This window comes from Equus quagga, chromosome 12 (genome assembly GCF_021613505.1).
Source record: "Equus quagga isolate Etosha38 chromosome 12, UCLA_HA_Equagga_1.0, whole genome shotgun sequence".
In the NCBI taxonomy this organism is placed as follows: domain Eukaryota; kingdom Metazoa; phylum Chordata; class Mammalia; order Perissodactyla; family Equidae; genus Equus; species Equus quagga.
In genome coordinates this window covers 41,574,902-41,601,704 of record NC_060278.1, presented here as the reverse complement: position 1 = coordinate 41,601,704, position 26,803 = coordinate 41,574,902, and the positions used below count along the sequence as shown (strand labels likewise).

Sequence of the window (26,803 nt, the reverse complement as noted above, 5' to 3'; positions counted from 1 at the left end):
ACACGACTCATCAACCATGCTATCGAGGCATCCCACGTACAAAAGAGAGGAAGACTAGCACAGGGGATGTTAGCTCATGGCTAATCTTCCTCAAAAAAAAAAAAAAAAGAACCCCAAATGGCCAATACACAAATGAAAGAGTAGGCAACCTCTGCTATGAGCTTAGCAAGAATTAAGAGTAATCTATCAATGGCTGACGAGGGATGCTTTCAGAAATAACTGGGAGGAATGTGAACTTACACAGGCTTTGTGGAGGGACATCTGGCAATATGTATTAAATTTTAAATGTGTGGACCTTTAACCAAGCAGTTCCACTTCTTGATATCTAAAGAAATGCTTACACAAGCTCAAGAGGCTCCTAAAAGGATTTTTAGTGCAGCATTTATAAAAACAAGGGAATTAAATGTTTGTGAACAAAGAAATGGTTAGATTAACTACAGTTTATGCGTACTATGAGAAACAATGTGATTATTAAAAATAATGATGTAAATTACACTTACATCTAAATCTGGAAAGATCTCCAAGGAAAAACAGCAAAATCGCAGGATATTGACATGTATGATACTATTTACATAAAGAAAAACTAGAAAAACAGACAACACACAAAACTCTTCTATAGTTACTTATAAATACAAAGTCTGAAAAGTTATCTGCTATAAGTACAAGCAATCACATCAAGTGATCGATAAGCTTAGTGAAGAGACTTCCATCCTTTCTATATTATTTCTTTCTTCTTTTACAAAAAAGAACACATTCTGGTGTGGTCTTTTTTTTTTTTTTGGTGAGTTAGATTCGCTCTAAGCTAACATCCATTGCCAATCCTCCTCTTTTTTTCCTTGAGGAAGATTAGCCCTGAGCTAACATCCCCACCAGTCTTCCTCTCCTTTCTGCGTGGGATGCCTCCAGAGCATGACTGATAAGTGGAGTATAGGTCCACACCCAGGATCCAAACCCACAAACCCGGGTCACCAAAGTGGAGCACACGGAACTTTAACCATCAGCCAGGGGGCCAGCCCTGCCTTTTTTTTTTTTAACTAAAAAGTCAGGGGCCTGGCCCCATGGTGTAGTGGTTGGGCTCCGTTCACTCTGCTTCAGTGGCCTGGGTTCATGGGTTCAGATCCCAGGCGCAGACATACACCCCTTTCAGCCATGCTGTGGGAGTAACCCACATACAAAGTAAAGGAAGAATGGCACAGGCGTTAGCCTAATCTGCAGCAAATCTTCCTCAGCAAAAAAAAAGTTAGAAGAAATGAAATCCTTTAAACATCACCACCACATAGTAAGGGTTACTGAACTCAAGTGAGCAAGAGACTACAGAGGAAGGGGAGCAGGTGGAATGAAGCGTTTCAAGGAAGAGCGTGAGCCCTGGCAGAGAGAAAGAACACATCCTCCTCTAGGAAAATCAGAAGAAACGGCAGGCACATGTGCAGGGCGACCCTGAGGTGAGCAGAGAGGAAGGAAACTGAGGAAGCTACAGAGGGGGGTTTCAGTCAGCTCAGCGATGTAGAAAGCAAGGCAATGTGCTGAATGGGAGCAGCCATTTATTCATCCTGTAACTATTTATTGAGCAGCTACTGGAAACCAGGCACTCTCCCTGGGCGGGGGCACAGCAATGACAAGACAGGCAAGGTCTCCACGCTTAGGGAGTCCACGTTCCAGTGCCTGTGTTCGGGGCTGCGGGGATTAAAGAGGCAAGAAACTACTAAACACACACCCCCCAGAGCAACATGTCTTCTGCAGGGGACGACAACAGGATGATGCAGTAGAGAATCCGATGGCTCCCTCAGCAGGACGCTCAGGGAAAGCCTCTCCAAGGAGGGAACGTCACAACTGAAACCATCAAACGACCAGCAGGAACCAGCAATGACAATCTGGAAGGGGGGCAACGCAGGAGTGGGAACAGCAAGTGCCGGCGGCTCTACGGAGGGAAGAGCTTGGTTTAGTTTATTCAGGGACATAAAAAAGCTGCAGGGGGGGCAAGGAGGACGATGACAGCAAAGACGACACAGCTTTACGTCTTCATAATGTAAGGCCAGGAGTGTGGACCCTATTCTAAGTGGAAGAGAAAGCCACCAAAGAGTTTAAACAGGGAAGTCGGACTCTCAAATTTTCATTCAAAAAGATCACTTGGGTTTCTTCATGTGAACGGTCTAATGCAGCTCCTGTGTGAAGGGAAAAAGAAGTATGCAACGCAGGGAGAGTGCGGAAGATGTGCTCCACCCACCGCAGGGGAGGCAAGCCAAGACAAGGACGAGGGCTTGCCTGGTAAGAAGCGAGTCCTCCGCTGAAGTCAGATAGCACGAAGGGTGTGAACCAAATTAACACAGCGTGCGACCTGCACCGGGACATGGCAGCCCCAAGGAGCAAAAGGAAAGCGGGGGAGCTCACCCAGGCCGTGCAGGAACAAGGCAGAAACCACGAAACAGCACTTGCTCACCTACACAGTCCTACGGGGCGCTGTGTGCTGTCACCACTGAAGAGCTGTCCCTAAAAACCCACAGAAACTCAAAGAGGGCCAACCAACCTAATTAAGTAAAGCCTCAGCACACAAAAAATACTCCTGAGCATCATGCATTTGACCCTGACACCCCAGAAGCTTCCACCTGGTCTATCAGCTGCCTGTCCTTCGATGTTTCACACTCTGGTGTCTTCGTCGTACAGCAGAAAAAGAAAACAGCAAAAACACTTTATACGTCACAAGAAAGCTGGATGGAGAACACTACCTCCTGATGGACACGCTATTCCACGGTTTCTCTGTGGACAAACACGAGTGTCAAACTCTGCCACGTCTGCAAACCCAGAATAATAAAAGACGGCCACTGCAGCAGGGGGCTGCCCGGGTGCCATACCAGAGCCACACCACACTTCAGCCAAATGGCAGTCGCTCTCGCCAGGCTCCTTGCACAGGTCCACCACGTCTCGGCACACGGTCTCTGGGGTAACGGGAACTTCGGTGAAGTGCTGCTCGTTGTTGCTGAGGTACACCGTGAGAAACATCTGGAAACGAAGGAGACACAACAGTTACCAGGACTGTCCACGCTGCCGGCTCTCACTCCCGACTCACCTTAGACCCCTTTCCCTGACCGGTCTCCGTCAAAGCGCAAACGTACAATCGGACAGCACGGCTGTCCCCTGGCTGAAGATCAGGGAGGGACCCGGAGCTCCGTCCACCTGGGAGCCCTGAGAGCACAGTCACACCAGCTCACACCAAAGGGCAAATTACGTCTTCCTCTGACATTTTATTTATCTTATTTGTTTACAAAATACTTCTATCGTTCGAACGTGCCAGGCCCACACCACAAACAGATCCTCCTACCAACCCTGTAAGCACCACATGGATACACTTATTCACGCACAACCTCTCTGTGAAAGGATGCACGGGGACACAACGCGCTGCTTCTGAAGGGGAGGGATGGGAAAGAACGGAGAACTTGGGAGGAAATTTAATATTTATACCACGGACGTATATTACCTATCCAAAACACTGCACTTTTAAACCTCAAATGTTTTAATCAAATTAAATGCCTACTTTAAAGCATAAGTCTTTATCAACAAGGGATAAGTAAAAATTGACTGGTTGTTACACTAGAACTTATCTGACCCTGGATAGAAACTTCAGGCCAGCAGAAGATTTAAATCTAAAACTCATCAATCATCTCTCTCAGTAAAAATGGACACTATATCTGAAAAATACTGTACTGGGAGCCAGCCCCGTGGCCGAGTGGTTAAGTTCAGTGCACTCCACTTCGGTGGCCTGGGTTTGGTTCCTGGGTGCAGACCTATACCACTCGTCGGTGGCCACACTGTGGCAGCAACCCACATACAAAACAGAGGAAGACTGGCACAGATGTTAGCTCAGGGTGCATCTGCCTCAGCAAAAAAAAAAAAAAAAACCTGCTACTAAAGAATTGAAATTTTCACATCTATTAAGTTACCACACACAAAGAAAAGTGGCTAATTCCCAGTGCTGAAGAAGCTGAGTGAAGCAGCAAACTGTTGGTGGCAACAGTACACCCCTCTGCGCAGCAAACTCCGTGAGCACCCGCTCCCAGCAAGTCACTACGTATCCAGACAAAAACACGTGTGAAAGAGGCATCCACTGTGGGAATCGGTCCTGTGAAAATAATCCCAATCAGAGAGAGAACGGCAAGGCTTCAGCACACAAACTCGATGGACGGGTACACAGCCTACAAAAATAACTCCTGAGACGCGCTAAACAGCGGGAAAAGTGTGGATTTTAAGGCTGTAAAAGAAGCAGAATGCATAGGACTTACACCAAGGCCACGACGACACAGGAACGTCACACAAGCGTCACAGTGCCTGCCAACGTCACACAACGCCCCCCCCCCCCCCCGGCTTCCCTGTCTCCGCCCACGACCCCAGGACTGAGAGAGACGCTCCAGGCTCCTCTTGGTCACAAGGCAGCGCCTGACGAGGCGCGATGACAGGCACTGGCCAAGACAGCGGACTGCACCTCAAGGAAGCGGTCACAGTAAGAGGAGAAGAGACCCATCTGCACGAGGGAGGGGCCGGCGGGCTCAGCCCCAGGGCCTGCTGGCTCCCCGTCACACTACCACCGTGCTTCCCGAAGGTCACCCCGGCTCCCTTCCTGCAACCGAAGCTCTCCCCTCACATAGACACGGACAACACGGAGGCAGCCCCCACACCTGGAAGGTAACGCAGGAAAATGAGCACAGTGGGTGCTGTCAAAACAGTAAATAAAATGCATGGAAAACACTGTCATTTCCCAGTATGAGCTCAGAGGCTCGCTTTCAAGCTAATTAAATCAAGTTTTTCACATTCCGGTAAACTGAACTACACAAAGACACACAGCTCTAGGCCTCAACGCAGCCAGGAAGGCAGAACTTTAAAACTGTTACACAAAAATCCTACTACGTTGAAAAAACACCAGAGATTAACTAAGCCCACAGAATTCCACCTGCTGCTGCTCTGGCAGAATATACAGCGTATTTAATGACGGAGATGAAAAATTTACACTTCAGTATGAACCAGTACTTCTCCACACTCCCCACCCACATCAAAACTTTCTTCGAAGCTCAACACTTCAAAGCAGTAGCTGTGTTCATTGTAAACACGAGACCTGGAGTGTTCACTCAACCAGAGAAACATTCAACATCAGTATATCTCAACACACACCGTGTCAACAAACAACAGGCTTGTGCGCACGCCAGGGGCACCCCACCTGGTACGCCCCATCTCTCGGGGTGCTTCACACACGGCGGCTCAGAGGCCGACATCACCTCTCAGACCAGCAGAGCAGGTGTTACTTTCTCTTTATAAACGGAGACACTGACTCAGAGAAGCGATCTGTGGGGCTACCAAAATGAGAGGCCAGGGTGCAGCTCTGTTCTTCGGACGCAGCCGTTCTCTGTGAGCTGTTCTTACAGCACAAACATCTCAACAAATGCTCTGTTGAACCACAGTAACCCCAACTTTACTTTCAGAAAAACAACAGCTACATTTATTGAAAAGTATAATTACAAATAAGAATGATGAAAGACGGGTCTGTTTAAGACTACTTTTCCCCAAAATCCACAGGATTAACACTGGTGTGAATGCCGAGCGCAGGAGGGACCCGTGTCTGCCTTTCCCCAGGGAGAGCAGCCCCATGGAGATCTCAGCGAGCGTGCAAAGTCCCCAAGGCTGGGCCCTCAGGGTGACCCCGCCGCAGTCCGAGCAGGAGGTCTGCGTTCTCACCCAGGTTTGTTAATCATTAGTTGGACCAGCTCGGGGAAGTAAGATCGCCTCTCTGACCCTCAGTCTTTGAGTTCTCTAAGAGCCATCATTTATTTTAGGTGTTCATGGTGTCCAAGGGAAAGCCACCATCCTTACAACGGCCTAAAGCTGGCACTTAGCAACTCAGGCATGAACAGAGGACCTGAACGAAGGCAGTGGCCAGGAGGACAGGAAAAGGGAGAGACTCAAGAGGAAAGACAGCCTCTGGTGACTGAACGAGGGCGGGGCGTGGGGTGCGTGTGACTTGAGCAACTGTGCGGATGCCGAGAGGAAACTCAGGAGCAAGAGCTGGGGTGCTGCGCGTTGTGACCTGGGCAGTGCCAGGGGGGTAGGGGGTGTCTTGTGTGGACTGGCCGATCCACGATCCACCCACACCAGCATCTATCCCCCACCACCCTTCCAGCCCTCACCTCCTCCTAACCCCTCCTCTCTCTGCTTCGCTGGTGCCCTCCCTGCTGTTCCCCACACGTGCCAGGCGTGCTCCCCATTGGAGCCTGTCACTTGCTGTCCTGTTTGCACTGTTCTTCCCTGGATGGCAGCACGGCTTGCACCCTCATATCCTTCAGGTCTCTACACAGAAGCTGCCTTCTCAGGGAGGCCTTCCCTGGGCATCCCGCCCAAAACTGCACCAGCACCCTCACAAGTGCACGCACATGCACACACACACACGCACGTCCCTGTTTTATTTCTCTCCTTGGCACAGTCACCAACATGCCACATATTATATCGACATAACGTGCTTTTATCATCTGTCTTCCCTACCAGAATGTAAGCACCACACAGTCCAGGGGCTTGACTGCTCAATCCCATACCCTCAGCACCCTGACCTGCGCCTGGTGTAACAAGCACACAACAAGAATCTGTTTATGAATGAATAAATGCTGTAGCTGTTACTGCATTTTACAGATTTACATCTGACTTCTTTTCCCGGTAAGTTTTCTTTCAGGTATTGCTACGAGGGATACAGCGCAGTGTATGTGGCACAGCTATAGGCTCTGACAAAAATGAGAGTGTGTCCTCTCCTCATTCCTTCAGCTTCTATCACGCTACAGTCCTACTTCTGTTTCCACATCCTTTTCATTCACCCAATATTTACAGGCCATCTCCTTCATGGTCCAAGTTCTACTGTAGAAATAACCTTTTCTAAATAGCTAATACGGCACATAGTACAAAATTCAACAGAGAGAGTGAGTGTGCTGTGTGCAGAGGGACACAGCCAGCCCACAGGGAGGGAGCCACGGGAATCAAGACCCAGCCTGGCTCTTCCGTGGTCCCGTCCCTCCTCACTGGACAGACACAACCAGAAGTCAGAGGGCAAGGGAAGCCACTGATGCAGTTTATGGACGTCAACCTCCTGGGGCACAAAGCGGGTGGGGAGTCGATCTGGAGAGACAAGCAAGGGAAGCTCAGGGCAACAGGCCTCCCCTCCAAACCCAAACTCAGTGACTTCAACATCTCCGTGGTGAGAGGGGGCTCTTGAGCAACGATGTAAACAGAAGGCAAGCACAAGCCCAGCGGGGGTCTAGGAGAAGCCGATCCCGGCAGAGGGATCAGCAAAAGTAAAGGCCTTGAGGAGGTCAAGGGTGTCAGATTCGTGGAAGAGGAAAGTCACCCTAGGGGGAGCAAGGGGCAAGGATTACAGGACATTAAATCAAAGAGCCCAAACCACGGCTCAGGATGTTACTGGTCCTCAAACTCTGGAGCGGACAGAGGGGTGTTAAGCAGATTGCCGGGCCCCACCCTCAGAGTTTCTGACTGGGTGGATGTGGGGTGGGGACTGAGACCCTGCATTCTAACGAGCTGCCATGTGCCGCTGATACTGCTGGTCCACGAGCCGAGAACCACTGCTCTCAAGCCAGAGCAAGAAATTTGGATTTTAATCTAAGAGGCCTTTGGAGCAAATCAGTAGACACGGAAAGCAGAGCAGAGGTTGCCGGGGGCTGGGGAAGCGACCGCCAATGAACGGGCCCAGGGCTTCTTCTGGGGTGATGGAAATGTTCCGGAATGAGCGGAGATGGTTTCACAACCTTGTGGATATACTAAAAAGCACTGAATTGCAAGCTGCAAAATGATGCTGTGTGAATCATCTCTCAATATTTTTTTAAGAAAAGAGGTCATCAGAGGATTCTGAACAGGGGAGTGAAGTGATTTATGTCATTTAAAAAAAATCACTGTGGCTACTACGTGATGGGGGACAGTCATGAAAGACCAGTTAAGAGGACATGCAGCACATAAAATGAGATATGATGGTAGCGAGAAACAGCAAAGGCGGTGAAAAATGGCTGGATTTGGGCATGTTTTGAAGGTAGAGCCAACAAGACTCACTTGATGGACAGGACACGGGAGGTTAAAGTAGAAAAAAATTAAGGGTGACTGGATTTGCTGTCTAAGCACTGGGTAAACAGTGGTGTAATTTACTGAGATGAGGATGGAGGAAGGACTGGAGAGGGGCCCACAGGACAGGGGCCTCCACGCTAAACTGGAGACGGGAAGAGGCCATTGAAGACACAAGTCTGACTGAGATAAGAAAAGTTGAGAGATGAGCAAATACGAGCCTTGAAAGCCATAAGACTGGGTGTCCTAGATCAGCTAGGGACAGCCGGACACAGAAAAGCAGCTGAGGACTGTGGCTTGAGAGAGTCAAACATCATGAGGTGCCACAGAGGACAAGGATCCAGCAAAGGACTGAGAAAGATCCATCAATAAGAACACAAAAGAGGGGCCGGCCCCACGGCAGAGTGGTTAAGTTCACACGCTCCACTTCGGTGGCCCAGGGTTTCGCCGGTTCGGATCCTGGGCGCAGACATGGCACCGCTCATCCGGTCATGTTGAGGCAGCATCCCACATGCCACCACTGGAAGGACCCACAACTATGTTCTGAGGGGTGTAGGGGAGAAAAGGGAGAAATAAAATTAAAATCTTTAAGAAAAAAACAAAAAACACACACACGGAAGGAAACCCAGAGGAGTGTGATGTGCCAGAAACCAAGCAAAGGAAGTGCTGCTACGAAGTCAAAGGAAGCTTAGACGTCTCGGAAGTGAGGGCCGAGCACTGATCCCCACATTTGCCAAGATGGGGGTTGTTGGTGGCCTTGACAAGCACTGAGTAATGAGGATGAAAGCCTGGTCAGAACAGACTAGAGAACCCAACGGATGGACAGAGAGACATGGTACAGACAACCCTTCCAAGGTGATTCACTTTAACACAGCGCAGAGGAAATGGAGCCAGAGATGCAAGAAGACAGAGAGTGAAAGGAGCGCTTTGTTTGTATTTCAACATGGGGGTATTTACAGCAGGTTTTAGCGGGAGGGGGTGCTCCCGTAGAGAGGGACAATGGTATACATCACACTGAGTCTTTCTCTCTAGCCATCACCTGTTCTCTAGACCAGTGTTCACTGCCCGGTGGGGACGGCCATCTGGAGAACCAGACGCTTCACACTTGGCATGGCCAAACGGCCAGTCCCACCCTCACTTATTTTCTTCGTCATAGTACTTACTTTTTAAATTACAAACACAGTTTATCAAGTTTGATGATTTCTTAATTGGATACGATAGCACAGTGGCGACAATTAAGCTAGAAGAGGTGGCTTTAAGCTATGACTGTACGACCCTTCATATGTCACCGAGGGAGTGTCTTACCTGTAAAAATCAGAGACAGGAGGGGTGAAGGACCACCCACCCGTCCCAAGTGCTACCGTGGGCTACAATATCTGCAACGGCTCCTCCTCCCTTCCAGGAAATTATGATTAGAACAAAATAAAGGCATCACATCTTTGGAAATAAACCTTTTAAACTCATTTCATCCACTCTTTCAATTTATAGACATTAAGTATGTCCCCAAGTTATAAAGGTTAATTATCACTTACACTTACATATCACTTATAATTTAAAATCTTTTAGATTGTAATAAAGCCATTATTGTGGGCTTTATTGTGATGATTTATAATAATCTAAAATTTTATAGAAGAAATGAAACAGGCATTTTCTCAATAAATATCAATTCCCTTCTTCTTACTTTGCTTGGAAGAGGAACAAAAAAAATAAGAAAAAGAGGGTCACAGGAGAGGACTGGCTAAACTAATTATCATATTAACCTGAGAAAAAGGAAGTGCACGTGGTCTTTATCTGTGTTTCATAAATCTACTGTGCTCCAAAACCATCAAAGAATTCTTCAAAAATGTAATTTAAACCCCTGAAAAAGAAAACAAAAATGAGGTGAAGCTGTTTTTTATTTCATTAAAATGAAGTAGTTTGATCAGCATGTTGAAAACTTTACTTCAGAAAGAAATTTCAGCCCACTCGATCAACTACGTCCTTCAGGAAACAAGGATTGTGGCCTAGAATTCATGACCTTTAACAATAAAAAAATGAAACCGTTAAATCTTAGAAGTTTCCAGCATCCGACACTAAAACATTTTAGAAAGAAAAAGCACAAATAACAAAACTTTCAAAAAAGTGTCCCTTATGTATTGTTTTGTTACAAAACGGTATTTGCCAAATACTATTATAGAAATGGAAAATATGTCTATACAAACACGTAATACACGCAGTGAAAAAAGCCAGGGACTATATTCCTCAAATTAACAGTGGCTAGGCCTTGGTGATAAGAGGATGAAGTGACTTTTTGAGAGCTTATCTATGCTTAAATTTTCTAGAATGACTATGCACCACTTGTACAATAAAATCGATCTTTTAAGGAATCAATGATGAAATTGACAAGATAAAAATAAGGTACCAGGGCCGGCCCGGTGGCGAAGCGGGTTAGGTGCGCACGTTCCGCATCGGCGACCCCGGGTTCGCTGGTTCGGATCCCGGGTGTGGACACGGCACTGCTTGGCAAGCCATGCCATGATAGGAGTCCCACATATAAAGTACAGGAAGATGGGAACAGATGTTAGCTCAGGGTCAGTCTTCCTCAGCAAAAAAAGAGGAGGATTGGCAGCAGATGTTAGCTCAGGGCTGATCTTTCTCCAAAAAAATAAAATAAAATAAGGTACCATTTTTACTCACACACGTTACCACTTGCCTGGATCCTTGCTGTGAGATATGTAGGGTAAATGTGTTTCTGACAGTGCTTCTCTTGGGTTACTGTGCTGCCTCAACTGTACTCAACGACCATTAAAAACAAGCAATTGAGAAATAAATCTTAAAAGCCTGCTATATTAGAATGGAATATTATTCAGCCACAAAAAGGAATGAGGTACCGATGCATGCTACAACATGGATGGACCTTGAGAATGTTATGCTAAGTGACAGACGCCAGACACAAAAGGGAACGTCCAGAATATTCAAATCCAGAGACAAGAAGTAGATTAAGAGTGTTTAGAGGCTCGGGGGCAGGGGAACTGGGAGTAACCACTAAAGAGTACGGGGTTTCTTTTTGGGGTGATGAAAATGTTCTAGAACTAGTGGTGACGGCTCTATAACCTTGTGAATATACTAAAAACCACCTGATGTGCACTGCACAGGGTGAATTTCATGGTACGTGAATTTTATCACAATTTAAAAAGCCCACTACAGGCTCACTACGTGTCAGAGAGAAAACCACTTAAGGTAGATGAGATTCACTCGTGGAAAAATCAGAGAACAATTTAGTACTAAATTACATAAATGAGACTGTAGGTAAAACGGAAATTCAGAAATAAAACAAATAAATGAGATCAGAGATAGACTGAGGGTTTCAGCAAAGAGGCATAAATTCACGGACAGCGTAAGAAAAATAATAAAAAACTAATTTATAGTAACCTTACTTCCAAAATGTCATCTTCTCCTGGCACTTTATAATTTTTTAAACACCATATTCTCAGGAAAATAGAGATGACTTCATTAGCTTCTTTCCCATACATGGAGACAAAACTGTGTTCCCTGGAGTTATGTCCCCTGGGAGGCCATTGTGAGAAAGTTGATTATTCTCACTGACTCAAGCTGCAAACGCGTTCCTGGGAACTTCTGAGGTAATTCTTTTCATCAGAGAGAGTGCAGCGAGAATCAGACCAAAACAACCCCTCGGCCTTCAGTCGCACCCGTAGAGCCCCATACACGAGGACAAGACACCGCTGGGGCATCCGAAAACGCTCACAACGTCCAGCCGCACAGCAGACGGCTTTTCTTCCTTTGGTAGAAGATGTGAATACCTGATCCGCCCTCCTCAGTGACCAAAAGACACGGAAACGTTACCTTCTTTCCAACTTGTAAAACAGGAACTTCATTTTTTTATAGTCTGAGCACAAGGAGAAGAGAAACTCGAAAGGGTATGGAAGAGCAGAGGCTGTAACAGACACATCACGTACGACAATATAAATGGAAAAGCCTGGGGGAAAGAAGGGTAAATTAAAACGCTGGGGTACCACTTACAACCACTGCACTCATCTTCAATTAAAAGATAAGCTCCAACAGAGAGGAGACGGGAGGAGAGGTGTTCACTCAAAGACACGATGGTGCCACTATAAATTGTTAAAGCTCCAGGCCGGAAAGTGAAATGAGTCATGTGTCAAAAGGCATATGATTATGTATACCTCGTGACCTCACTTCTGGGAATTTATCCCAAAGTAATAACTGAAATGAAGAAAAACTCTAAATGCCTAAAGATTTTCACCACAGTGTTACACCTATAAACAGAAAGATGAAAAAGTAAATATCCAGCGACGTGGAAACGTAAGTTAAAATACAATTGCTGGAAGCACTATAACCCAGCCACCAACTAGTACAAGTACAGTGTTAGAGAAACGGTAAGATAACGTTACAAAACAGAATTAAGCTGGAGATTATAACCATTGAAAACGTATGTGTGTACGAGGTGACTTGTGTGGAACACACAAACGTAATGAGTGGTATGAGGACGGCAGGTACAGGTGGCACTTTTAGATGTTTTAAATCTCAATGTTAAGATTTTTTAAATACTTTACAATTTAAAAGTACACAATATAAACAGTGATAAAAAGAATGTGAAAATATTTCCTTAAAAATGGTCAATGTGATTACTATTTGCTTCTACTTCTTAAAGTGATGAATGTGAAAAGAAAGAAGATTCAGGAAAGATAAAACACTATTTCTATTAAGTTCTGCCAGGCAACCTCCCCACACTCCAGAGCAATTCGTGCTCAAGTCATGTCCAAGAGGAGACTCGCCCTTCCAAAAACCCAAAGTCACAGACCATTTTCATCTAAAAAGAATGGGTCACAGATCTATTTTTAAGAGTTCTGTTTTTCCAGGACATGCATTCACTCTAACTATGATGTTATGCTATTAATACAAGAATGATTCATTTTCAAAGAAGAATTATTTCAGATTAAAATTTGGAAGACTTTTCCAAGAGGAAATACAAAAGAACTGGCTAGGGCCTTCACAAGAAATTCACTTTGTGTCAGAGGCTAAAGTTTATTTCTTTGATTTAAAAAACCATGTGAAGTTGCACAGAAAGAAAAAAGGAACCAAGAATATAAGATGTTCCTTGTCACAGAAAGGAAATTAAGCTTTGGAGTAACACCTTCAGAGTTTTGATTTATAAAAACTCAAATCCCTTAGGTTTACCCAAGAGAAAAAAGAAATACGAGAGGGAAAAAAAATTGTCTTTTAGAGAAAAATGAACAACCTGTAAAAAGAGTGACATATTTCCTCCCCAAATCTTACAGCTCCCAGGAAACTCAGCACGGGGACAGCCAGGTAATAAGGTTCGTAGCGAGACTAGAGAAAAGTCTGGATGTTTTGTGTTTAACATTTGTCTGTGGAGAGAGACGTGAAGTACAACCTCACTTTTATATTGTGCTGCACCCCTCATGAAAGAAGGCCCCAGAGTACCTTCTGGAAGAGGATGCTGCTACCAGGCTTCTTAGAACCTGGTCAAGAAACCACCTCTCTCAACACTTATGATACAGAAAGGGCATTTAATCAAGAAATAGTATCATCAACCAAAGCTTCTTTCAACCTCTCAAACACACACAGCCATTCAGCCCGTCAGCCCACGGCTCACAACACTGGAAAGTCTCCTGGGATTTTCTGCCTCCTGCTTCTCAAATACCTGGCTGTCCACTCCAGGGGTCACTCTGCTGGCAGGGACTGCGCACCAAGAACACGGGTCAGCCTGGACTGCCTCGTCTCCCCAGTACCTCATGGGCAACCCGCAAGGCTTCACTCTGAGTCCTTTCCTCAAAGACACACTCGCCAGCGTCCCTGATGATCGGTCTGACCCTATTACAGTTACCGGAGGATCTCTGTCCGCAGAGGCCTATGATGACTTCCGAGCTGTCTCTCCTGCCTAGACTTTACTCTCGAGGCCATTAAGCTGCTTTTTAAAATCTTCATCAATTACCATGAGTTACGTCTACCAATGTTCTATTAAGGGTCAATGATATTTAAACTCACCTCTACGCCAAGTGTCCCACTTTTTATCATGACATATTTTAAAATCAGTCCATCAGTGTCTATCAGCCAAATCTGAGTTATCTACAGCAAAATCATAAAATCATATTCAATGGATTGGTTTTTTATACATCATAAACTACTCCTTTGGTCACTATAGCAAGTGAGTAGAATTCAGAAGTCAGGAACACATGAAGTCTCAACACCAATTTGAACAGTACTGTTACAAAAGTTCACCCAGCATGGAATATCCTAGCCATTCATTCAGCATCATCGCAAGCACACAATCATTTTCTGAGATAATTGCTATTCTGGAAAAAAATGATACAGCAAATAGGAAGGGGTTACTTTAATTAAGGGAAAAATTCATTACGTGCTGAAAAACATTGTTTTCTCGGAAAGCTGCATGCTGTTCTTAGCTGTCTGATTACACACCCACTCCACATATGTAACCAGGTAGCAGTCGCCACCCCTGAGACTCAGAGAGTGATGCCCTTCCAGCGTCAGTCTCTCTAAGGAGGCTCCTGGTTCCATGTCTCTCTCCCAACCCCAACCCCTTGCTGACTTCAGCATCTTTCATTCATTCATCCATCAGGCTTCACTGCACCTACGAGGCAAGCACAGTCTAGGCACAGGGAATACAGCGATGGAAAGGCCTGCACTCTCTGGGCAGGGAGAAGAGACTGACAAACAAATGAGCATGGTATAGAGTGATGTGACAGCGAAGGACGGAGGTGATGAGGGGAGGAGGCTAATCGTGGCTAGGGAAGGCATCTCTGGGGAGGGGCACCGGACCTGAGGTTGAAGGAGCCAGCCGCCTGAAACATCTGGGGAAGACATTCCAAGCAAAGGCCCTGAGACGCGGATGAGGTTGGTCTGTTCCATGAACAGAAAGAAGGCCAGTGTATCAGGAACACAGGCACGTGTGACTGAGGGCAGAGAGGCAGACAGGGGCTAGCTCACGCAGGGCCTTGGAGGTCAAGCATAAGGAGCACGGGCTCTGGAGGAAGGGAAAGGTCACAACAGTGGTTCCCAAAGTGTGGTCCCCAGACCAGCAGCATCAGCATTATCCGGGAACTTAGCAGAGACAGAAAGTCTCACCCCCTCCTCCGACCTCCTGAATCACACACACTCCCATGGGGTGGGGCCCAGCAATCCCGCTTGAGTTTGAGAACCGTGGCGTTAGGGGGTTACAAACAGAGATGTAACACGAAGCTAGGTTCCTGAATAATTTGCTATAAATAATGCACAGCACTAGCTGTTTCACCAACAGGTAACAGCAGTGCACATTAATCTGTCCAGTGTATATTAACTATTATAATGCCAAGAGTCAACCCAGTAACAATATCAAAACATCAAAGGTTCATATAAGCTGGTATTTATCTTTACATATTTTGAATTTCAGGGAACTTCCATTCAGTTATAAGAAACATTAAGACCTAAAATCAAATTAGCTGCTCCACAGTCACAGCCTCAAATCACCAGGGGCTGGCCCCATGGCCAAGAGGTTAAGTTCGCGCACTCCACTGCAGGCGGCCCACTGTTTCGTTGGTTCGAATCCTGGGCGCGGACATGGCAGTGCTCATCAAACCACGCTGAGGCAGCATCCCACATGCCACAACTAGAAGGACCCACAACGAAGAATATACAACTATGTACCAGGAGGCTTTGGGGAGAAAAAGGAAAAAATAAAATCTTAAAAAAAAAAAATCACCAAATGAGAAAGCTAAAAACCCGCCCTTTTCCTCACTCCCCTCCCTGTCCCCCACACCCTGTCTCTTTGTGTCAAGTCATCCTATCCTTCTGGAATAACTCAAAGACCATGAAACTGCCTCCAATCGCCCCCCACACACACACAACCAGACCTCCGGCCAGAAGCAAACGTTCTCTGCTTCTCTAACAATCACTCACACTGTAGTTGTCTGTATCTCTGGCTCATCTGTCTTACTGGTTTATAAAATCCTTTAGGACAGAGGTTTTTCTCCTCCCTAAAAAACGCTCTCTCAGTGTCTTATACAGAGCAAACCTGAAATACATGTTGTTCAATTGACCTGATCCTGTGGTTCCAAGATTCGAAGTCCCACGGAAAGTGAACAGGACACTAGACCATGACAGAGAATGTTCACATCCTGAGGATTCAAGAAACACTTCCACATGAACACACATGTAACTTCAAAGTGAGCTTCTGCAAGCCAGATGCCGCCTCGGATGAAGAAAACAAGACACTCTGCTCATTTTAGGGTAACTGAAGAAATCTTCTCTCTCCTTTTCAACTATGTCTACAGCTTGATTTAGGTAAGATTTCAAATTTCGAATACATCCTCCAAAGCTACTCAAAGTGAAGCTACTCTGCTTTCCACATCTGTCACAAACAAGTGAAAGAACTAAAAAACGATACTGAGCTAGTTAATTCCCCACCCCGACACCAGCGGTTCCGTAAGCTCAGCGTTGGATGCTTTCTTCCAAACCAAGCATGGCTGCTCTGCGGACAAGTGTCCTATTTTACGCAACAGCACTGTGACATATTGCGTCCTTTTCTTCACTTTTATTCACTAAGCACTCTATTTTTACGATCCACCCATGATGCCACGAGTACAATCAATCCTTGCTTCTACTTCTTCCCTTTCAACCTCACACGCTGCTATGGAAGTCACCTCTGTGCAAATCTTTACGAAAGCTCAAAAGCCAATCATGGGCATAAATTTAAATGGGTGAGAACTACCCTCACCCAAGAAAATCAAAAATAAGAAATCCATTCACCCAAACAATATTTATTAAATCCCCACAGTGTGTTAAACACTGTTAAGCGCGAGAAACACACAGATGAAAGGCAGGATGCCCGCCCTCCAAGAGCACACAGGACAGCGTGGGGCTCTGCAAACAGCTACGACGCAACGTGAGAACTTCCTCCTGGAGGACGTCGATTGTCCAGTGAGAACAGGAAAAAACTACTTCCGTTCAAGGAGTGCTACCGAACTGAAAACTGCAGGACGAGGAAGACAAGGAGGGAGAGGACCAGCCAGGCAAAAGCATGACATGTAAGGCACAGGGCTTGAGAAAACCCAGCATGCTGTCACAAGGGCAATCCTGGAGCTGCTGAAACAGGAGGGTGGGGGCAAGGCTGGCAGAATAGGAAGGGACAGGGCGGGTCTCAACCCAGGAGCCAGAAATGAGCTGCAGAAACTCTCTATCTATAACACGTGTTTCACACACACACACACACACACACACACACACACACAGTTATGGAAAGTCAGACGGTGCAGAGCAGGTCACAGACAGCAATACACAACAGGGCACAACTAGCTGTGAGCAGAAGGAAAGGTAACCCCAAGCCCCACAGGCAGCCCTAATGCAGGCTTCCTCGAGAGCATGCAGGAGGCAGTAAGCAGATCTTCTCAAACTGCAGCACAATCGAGAAGGGAGGCCGAGTGAGCAGTGGGGTGCGTGGATGCCCCTGCGTGCCCAGACGAGGCACTTCCTCTCCTTTCACAGCGCGTGCTGGGTTCTAAATCTGACCTGCTCAGTTCGGGGTCTTTACATCACTTCCACCGTGAGGCTAAATACTCTGGAATGCAAGTGTCTCGTTGACACCAAAAAGCTGCAATCTACCAGGCTAGATGCTAAAGGCACTTTCTATCTGGTAAGGAGTCTGCATCATATGCTGTAAGTAACAGAAGGCAGACCTGAAGTGCTGTGCAGAGGGAAGAGGCAGAGTTCTGTTTCAGGAAAACCACCACAGAAGTGGCATGTTGAATGGATCAAAGGGGCAGACAGCAGTACAGTCACGCGTTGCTTGACAACACTGACACGTTCTGAGAAAGGCAGCACTGAAAACTTCGTCGTTGTGTGAACACCACAGCGTGCACTTACACAAATCTGGATGGCACAGCCTGCCACACACCTAGGCTGGATGGCACTAATCTTATGGGACCACCGTCATGGACGGGTCCGGTCGTCAACTGAAACATCGTTGGGCAGGGCGTGACTGTGAAGGTAAGAAGATAAAAAAGGAGAGGATTACGACAGCCCAGGCAAGGGAGGGGTAGAGCAGAAAAGGAGCACAGGGACTAGAGAGGAGGCACCGTGACACAGAGAAGAAACCGGTGAGGGAGAAAATGGAAGATCAGAGGAAAGTGGGCAATACCAGGTCGCCCGCGACTGAAAGCAACAAGCAAAACCTACTCGAGAAAGATCCTATCCACCTTTAAAATCAAAGTATTATCCTAAAGAGCCCCCTTTCCAGGAAATCAACAAACTAGCAAAACATTACCCACATATCACAAACCAGCTCAGTTATCATCTAGATCTCGTGGTGTGCACAAAAACACTGGCAGGATGAGATTCTTTCTAGAATTAAAGTCAGCTCTGACTTGAACTTCCTAGATTGCCAGCTACTTTATATCTCTGCCAATGAAATGAAGATATCACCGATTAAAAAAGACTGGTTGGGGCCGGCCTGCGGCCAAGTGATTAAAGTTCGGCACGCTCCGCTTCGGTGGCCCAGGTTCACTGGTTTGGATCCTGAGCACTGACCTACTCCACTCATCAGCCATGCTGTGGCAGTATCCCACATACAAAGTAGTGGAAGGCTGGCACAGAGTTAGTTCTGGGCTAATCTTCCTCAAGCAAAAAAAAAAAAAAAAAAAAGCGGGGGGTGCTGGCCGGGTGGCATAGTGGTTAAGTTCACGCACTCTCCTTCCGTGCCTAGGGTTTGCAGCTTTGGATCCCAGCGTGGACCTTACGCACTACTCATCAAGCCAAGCTGTGGAGTGTCCCACATACAAAATGGAGGAAGACTGCCATAGATGTTAACTCAGGGCCAGTCTTCCTCACCAAAAAAAAAAGAAAAGAAAAGAAAAAGGAGAAAGATTGGCAGTGGACGTTAGCTCAGGGCAATCTTCCCCACCCCCGCCAAAAAAAAAAAACTGATCAAGGAACTTTTCAGTGAGAGCATCACAAGCTTCCAAGGTGGAAGGGTCACGTGGTCTGAAGCACAGCTGCTGTAAAGCATTTTACATGGCTTCCTTAAGAAAGCTGATCTGCCCAACTCTGTTTTAAAGAACCACAGTGACAAGAAGGCTTTCTCTCAAGCTCTTCAGGGATCCCTCACCATGTAGAAAGTTTGGTTTCTCTTTCCTCCCACAGGAAGGAGCCTGCGATATTGGAGCAATCTTCCCCTACGCCTGTCTTGGTCTTACTCCCAATCCCGGGGAGCATGACTTTCTTCTCTCGCCCGCGGGGCCTCTGGATGTCTAGAGCAAGCGAGAAACTGTGTCAACTGAGTTCACAACCAGTTTGCACTATCAGCCAGGCCCTTGACGTGTAGGCGGTGTTCCGGGGACTCCCCTACAGCAGGTGTCCTAACGTCTTTCCCACCCTCTCCAGCCTTTCACCCCGGCAGCTCCACAACCCATTCTCCACACAGCAACAGGGTGAGCTACTCATATCAATCAGATGATGTCACTTTTACAGCTTCAAACGCTTCCAGTGGCCACCATATCCCTTCCCACGCCACCTACACGCTTGGTCCCACCCACGACAGCCTACGGGCTGCAACTCTCTTGACCTCAGCTCTCACCACTCTGCGCCCCCGCCCACGAAGCTCCTGCCTTGAGGCCTCACTGCGTCCTGTAGGGCTGGCACCAGCCCCTGTGAACCCCGCCTACTTGGATGCTCCACCAGCAAGGCCTCCCAGGACCCCCTCCTCCGGGTCACCCAGATCTCAGCTGAACTGTCACTTCGCTGACCACCCAATCTAAAGCAGCCAGGCCACTCACATTATGCTATTTAAGTCCTACTTATCTCTCATGTTTTTCTTTGTATGTTCCATCTCCCCCACCCAAACCCCAGAGTAAACTCCATGAAAGGGAAGCTCCCTGAAAACTGTCTTATTCTTTCCCGTATCCATGGCACTCGCAACAGTGCCTGGAATATAGGGATGTTCCCTAAATATCTGTAGAACAGATGCTGTCCCAAAAAGGTCACCCCAGAACAATCAGCAGGTTTATGAGGAAGAACGAAAAGCAACGATTTAATGTGGTTTCACTCAAAATCAGTCCCTAGTTTGTTTCCGATAAACTCATCTGATTAAACCAAATCACTACTCCTTACACAGCCCACCCTGAAGCGGCCAGTGGAGATGCTGTCACTCTGCCCGCATCTCAGCATCCCACCAGCAGGTCATTGCTGCACCATGCAAGCCACTGGAAATGCAGAAGGATGACAACAGCAATGGCACAGCAGAGGCTGCGTGACTCCGTGTCCTCCAGGTCTCCCCACCCACCTACTCTGCTTCTGATCCTCTTTCCTCCGGCCTCGCCTTCAAGCCCTCATTAAAGACACCATCTAAAGAAAGATTATTCAACAACCCTCATGCACAAGGTGATCGCTGCGCCCATTCTTTCCCTGCAGATGTGGGAGCGCTGAGATCTCTAAGGAAGTATCAGGGGCAGGAAAAAAATAATCACCACCGGCATGTTTCCTTTGCATGGGGTGAGGTCACCTCCGTGTCATTCAAAACTTGATAAGAGAACCATTTACCAACCTTCTCATCCAGTTTGGATTTAAATATGGGAAGACGTCTCTGTTTTCCTTTTTCTCCCTCACAAATAATTATAGTCATGCTCTGAGAAGCACTACTTGAAGCTAGCATTAGCCAAAAGAACCCCATGACCAGTGCTTGTCCTGTCAAGTATGGAAAAACATTCTAATCTGGGCACCGCCATCTCCGACAGAGCACGTGAACGGGCAGACCTGGGTCAGAGCTCATTTCTGCTGAGTGACCAGGAGCAAAGTACTGAAACTCTTCGAGCTTCAAATTCTTTATGTGACAATGAGACCGGGGACGCCCGCTTCACAGGGTCCTATTGGGATTGGACGAGATGACCAACCTGATCAGTGGCGCAGTGTCAGGCACAGAGAACGTTCTCAGGAGAAGCTCCTTCACCTTCCCCGGGCGGGAAATCAGAGCAGAGCGCCTTCAGTCTCTCTGGTTTCCAGAAAAATTGCTCAACCCACCGTGGAAGATCAGGAAACTCTCAACCATTTTTTATTATTACCACTGGTAGTTTAAACTAGTATTCTATAATAGTTATTATGGTTTCCTACACTCTCCTAAACTTGGGCCTTAAGAGATTTTTAGTGGAAATGTTTGAAATTTAAATAAAGTAGTACTAAGTTATGCAACTGAAGTATGCATTTCAAAAGCGAAAGTTCAGTATACTGGCCAAACGAACATTTTCAATGAAAATCTGATTCTGCTATCATTCAAATAAACCATTTGTTTTTGGATAAATTTTATGTAGAAAAAAGTTAAACGTGACCCACCGCTGCTGAGTCTACGAAGCTACTTTTCTGGCACATGATCTAATTATGTTTAGAATGTGCACTTCTTCGATAAGATGGTTTTCTTTGGATAAGACAGAATGCAAAGCGTTTTAAGAGTCCCTGCCTCCTTAGTACTCAGGGCTCCTACAGGGTCTCGCGATGACCACAACTCCTCCTCGGCTCTCCCCAGTAAGATGGAAAATCTTGATGTCTCACCCACCACTCCAACGTAAGTACACATTTCACACACAGTCTGTCATCTGTGTTTTCTTTTCTCAACTACATCTGATGAAAGAAAAACGTTCTGTGCGGCACCAAGCATTCCATCAAAACACAAGTACTGAAATAATGTTTGACTTGATTAAGTGGCAGGAGCTGAAAAGGACACTCCAGATTCCTAAATTCTTGTATGCCACTTTTCTAATTCTTTGTGACACCTGCTCGCAGAAAAGGCTGGTGAGAGGTTTACAGGACAGGAGGGCAAATCATACCGACACGTACTGGGATGCAGTTACCTCATCTGAGCTGAAGAAAAGCCAGACAACACAGGAGCTTCTAGAAGGGCTCGGCGTTAGATCAGCTTTAGAAAGCCATTTTAAGGAACGCCACCCACAATGGTAGATTACCAAGAGATAAAGGTCTGCACAGAATTCCTTAAAAGCCCCAGAAAACAGAAGCTTTGTTTTATTGTCCTTACTGTCTGCTGTTGAGGGGGCAGGGGACACACAGAGGGAGAGAAAACAGTTCTTTCTAGAACCTGCGTAGGGATAAATGAACATCCAGGTTGTTTCCAGACAAGTAAACTCTCTTTCAGTTAATTTTTAAAATCTAAGCAGGTGTACGCTTGTGCTAAGTTTCTTTATAAAGTCTAAATCTGTTTCTGAAACAGGTAAAAACATTTTTCAATGGTTTTCAGCTTCTAATTAAGATAGCAGAAGTCACAAGGCAACACACCTCATGACAGCACATGAAATGTGAGATACTTGGCACATTTTTAAAAACAGATGATTTGTTTAACAGTCTTTGAGAATTACAATCCTATAGGGAACCGACCACAAACTTGATTCTGGAAGAAAACCTAAACGGACTTGCCGTATTACTGCTCAGTGACAAACAGCAGTCCTTTCAGGACAGGCTATAATCACAGAAGTACGATGTTCCACAGCTATAACTTGAAAACTTCTCAATTTCAAAACACAATTTCCATTTGGAAAATACACACAAATCAAACCAGACTTTCACATGAAAATCACACAAGCATTTAAGCAGGAGTTAAGCTATTGGTCTGTGAGCCGCACAACTTGCACGCGGTCACCTTTAGAAATATATAAACCCTAGTGAGCAGCGGTCAAACTTCTAAAGGAGACACTGCAAGAACCTATTTTTCTGTCCTGCACCCCCAAACTAGAAGCTCAAACGATGGGACATTATTTTACAGCATCATGGTATAATCAGAAATAATTACGCTGCCTCTGCAGCGCTGGAAGATAAAACGCCCTAAATTCAAAACCTAAGTCATGATTAGTTCAACTGAGCTTTTTAAAATAAGCTATTATTTTCTTGAAAATATTATACGTATTAAGGCTATGTGATGAACTTCATTTAAACAGAACACTAAATTAATCAGGAAACCCATTCTCCAAGCCATTAGGGATAAATAGGCCATTATTATCTCATTTGAAATATTAATGTAACCGTGAAGCTGCAAATACGGGATTCAAAGTAAAGGTATTCTTTGTGCTACTTTGTCAAACCGACTTGACTGTGCATACGGTGGACATCAGGCACATATGGCTATTGAGATATAACTAAAACTAAATAAATTATTTTTAAATTCAGTTTCTCAGTCCCATTAGCCACATTTCAAGTGCAGGAGCTGCAGGTGGCCGGTGGCTACCATGCTGGACAGCAGAGACACAGAGCGTTTCCACCACAGCTGGACGTAAATGCCATCTGTGACGGAGAGACAGGCAAATTGCAGTGCTCTGGCCTCCAGGTGGCCCTCCAGAATGTGTGTGGTGTTGGGTGCATTTTTTCAAGTTACCATTTCAGTAGCACGGACAAATTTTTAGAACTATATCTAAAAAGAATAGTGAATGCTTTAGAGTCAGCTAAGTTCTTTCATAAAAACATATTTGTTTGAACACTTCACAAGATGAAAATAATGAAAAAGATATCTGATATAATTTTAAATAGCTGAGAAATCTGGCTCTGAATAATTCTTTCCCTTTATCTGATAGTCAAACACAATGACAGTGACTCACCAAAAAGCCACACTCTCAAACTGCGAATGACCCCTTCTTTAACGAAGAAAAGTCAGGTGCCAAGTATGAGACATGAACCAGTCTCTCCTCAAGCTGGAGAAATATCACAGAACCAGAGCTACCAACTGTGGCAGGTATCCGAAAGAGTGCAATTATTCCACCCATTTCTGCACACCCTACCATTAACTCCGCTGTGTTCTCAAGTGCTTGTCTACCTATTTTTAGTTCGCCTACGAAAATGCATCTTCCCCTTCTGGTTTTGGGTCCAATTATCACTTCATGTCCCACATGAAAGAAAGTCACTTGATTCTCGACCATTTGGTGAGAAAACACACAAACACAATTTACTCGCACATTTTTTATACAATGCAGTCTACAGAGCAAGCTGTTATCTGTAGAACGCCTTTAAAAGCAAATCAAGAAATGTACTCAATGCCACAGAACGGTACACTTAAAAATGGTTAAAATGGTGGGGTTTTTTTTTTCTTTTTTGAGGAAGATTAGCCCTGAGCTAACATCTGCTGCCAATCCTCCTCTTTTTGCTGAGGAAGACTGGTCCTGAGCTAACACCCGTGCCCATCTTCCTCTACTTTATATGTGGGACGCCTGCCACAGCATGGTTTGCCAAGCAGTGGGTAGGTCCACACCCAGGACCCAAACCAGCGAACCCCAGGCCACCAAAGCAGAACGTGCAAACTTAACCTCTTCGCCACCGGGCCGGCCCCAAAATGGTTACTTTTATGATAGTTACCTTTTATCACCACAACAAAACAGCCTATCAAGGCAACTGCCTACATTCTGAGACCAAGCATTTTTTCCTATCAATCATAATGCTTTTCCTCATAAATGGGTTAGAATTTTTCAAATAAATTCAAATCCATTTAAAAGCTAAAGATGAGAAATATATTTAAAATAATAGTCTTGTTTTCAAGTACTCAAAATATTACAGGATAAAGACACATACAACATAACATGACTAAAAAAAATCTGTTTCTTACTTTTATGCATCGCAAGGATAAGAATCCCCAGTTTAACCAATATTGCAAATTCAGGAAGGGAAGCTCTTTTCTAGCAACTATTGATTGCAAGCTGGGCATTGTACCAACTGCTTCCTCAATAGGAGCTCTGATCCTCACAGCCACCCTGAGAGCTGGGTACCATTATCACCCCCACTTCACAGATGCTGAAACCGAGGGACAAATTATTTAAAAAGAAAAAAAACCTGTGATCACAAAAGTAGGAGCTCAACAAATGCAAAGCTGGTGTACACACCACCACACCACACTGTGAATCAGCTACGATTCTACTCTGACACTTGAAAGGCAATCAGAAGAACCGTACTGCTAAATTAAATATTCTCTCAAGAGCTACATAACTTTTCATAAATTCTGATGATCTGGTACGTGGTTGGGAAAAGGAAAACTTTCATTAAGTGTTAAGAGAGCCCAAAGGATAGCCCGTCATAAAACTATCTTTAAGGAAGAAATTACACTGCAACAACAAACGTTTCTTGTCTTGCTCCTATTCTTAAGTAAAATTCACAGACAACCTGCAAAAGTTATTTCAAGACAAGGAAATGTAAATCCAAGGAATAAAAACTTTAACAGCAAAATCCCTCACCATTATCCATTGTTCATATTTTAACAGTGGGCATTCACACCAGAAACATAACTTTAAAACTAAGTATTAAACTAAAATAGAATGCATAATGCTATTTATTAACACTTTCAAATTCCTTGAATTCTGGCAGGATCAAATAAGCCAAACCACCTAAACTCACTTATCAATTCCAATAAATTATGTTTGGCCAGGATGTGGAAGTTCAGGACGCCCCCCCACACACACACAAGGAGGCGGCCAGGGGACAGAATATTACACTCTGCATCTGGGAGTGCAAGTAAACAAAACTTGTCGTCACTCCATTCCGCAGACAGTCTAAAGAGTAAAAGAAAAGTTGTTTCTTTGTTTGAACAAATGAAGCCATAACAAACATCAGATGACTGCAAAATGGTCCCGCTTCGGCGGCAGAGCTGCAGGAACAACTTGTTCGAGGAAACACGCTACCAAAGTCGGCATAAAGCAATGCAACCCTCCAGCTTCTGCGAACATCGAAGGAGAGGGATATTTCAAAAACGTCGCAAACCTGTTGTCCACCTGTGGCCTGGTGGCCATGTCCAAAGCCCGCGGAGCCCAGAAAGAACTCACTAATCTTCTCAGAGGTCTTGCTGAACAAGCCGTGCAACAGCGAGCCAGGCACGTACGTCTTACTGCGATCCAAAACTTTGAGGCTGCATTTACTGAGACCAGTTTCCAGAGAGAGAGCAGAGTGGCTGCTATCGCAGACATCAAGATCAAAATTCGAATCAAAATAAAAGCAAGGGTACGCTTTTCACTATGTATATTTCACTCCAATGAAAAGTTTAAAAAACACCACCACCACCAAGCAAATAATGGGACTCCCGGCTCCCCTGTTCGTGACCTTCAAGAACTGCAAAAAGTCAGGACCCAGCCGGGAGGAAAAGAAAAGTTCGAGCGCCCGCCCCCCCTCCCCGCCGCTCCACCAACTCCGCAGCCGCGCCGGGACCGCTGCGCTCGCCGAGGGTCTCCCCGCGCCCCCTCGCCGGCCTCGGGGTGCGGAGCCCGGAGGACCGAGCCGCGGCCGCTGCCCCGAGGGTCGCGACGCGGGCGCAGGTCCCCGGGGTCCGCTCGGGACCCGCACGGGGCGCGCCCCAGACCCCCGCCCGCGCCCCCGCGCACTTCCGGGCCCCGCGCTCCGGTCCGTGCGCGCCCGCCCGCCGCCCGCTTACCGGCATCATTTTGGACCCGAACCGCATCGAAGCGGGCGGCCAGACGCGGCCGGGAGGAGAGCGGAGGCGCCCCGGGGGGCACGGGCTGCGGGGGAGGGGCGCGCGGAGCGAGGCCGCCCGGGCGGCGGCGGACCTGTTGCGGGGCGGCGGGGCGGCGGGACGGCGGCGGGGCGCAGAGCCCTCCCCGCGGGCTGGGGCGCCTCCGAGCCCGGGCCCACCCGGCCGGCCCCCGGACGCGGCTTTGTCTCCTCGGGGCTCGCGGCGGCCGCTCGGGCTCCCTCCTCCGCT

At 46.4% G+C, this 26,803-nt stretch overlaps 1 protein-coding gene across 2 annotated transcripts in view; it reads right to left on the bottom strand.

Annotated features, from left to right (window-relative positions):
• Positions 1-26,797, bottom strand: part of TP53BP2 (tumor protein p53 binding protein 2) — a 57,445-nt gene extending 30,648 nt beyond the window's left edge. The window contains exons 1-2 of one of the 2 annotated variants that reach the window (XM_046678469.1): positions 26,516-26,797; positions 2,850-2,997 (exon numbers count right to left, since the gene is read on the bottom strand). In XM_046678469.1, the coding sequence (XP_046534425.1) occupies positions 2,850-2,997; positions 26,516-26,542 (175 nt within the window). In that variant the 5' untranslated portion in view covers positions 26,543-26,797. Of the gene's footprint in view, positions 1-2,603; positions 2,755-2,849; positions 2,998-26,515 lie in introns of those variants that run through there. The other variant, XM_046678470.1, reaches the window with a different exon arrangement.
• Positions 26,798-26,803: the final 6 nt, after the last annotated feature.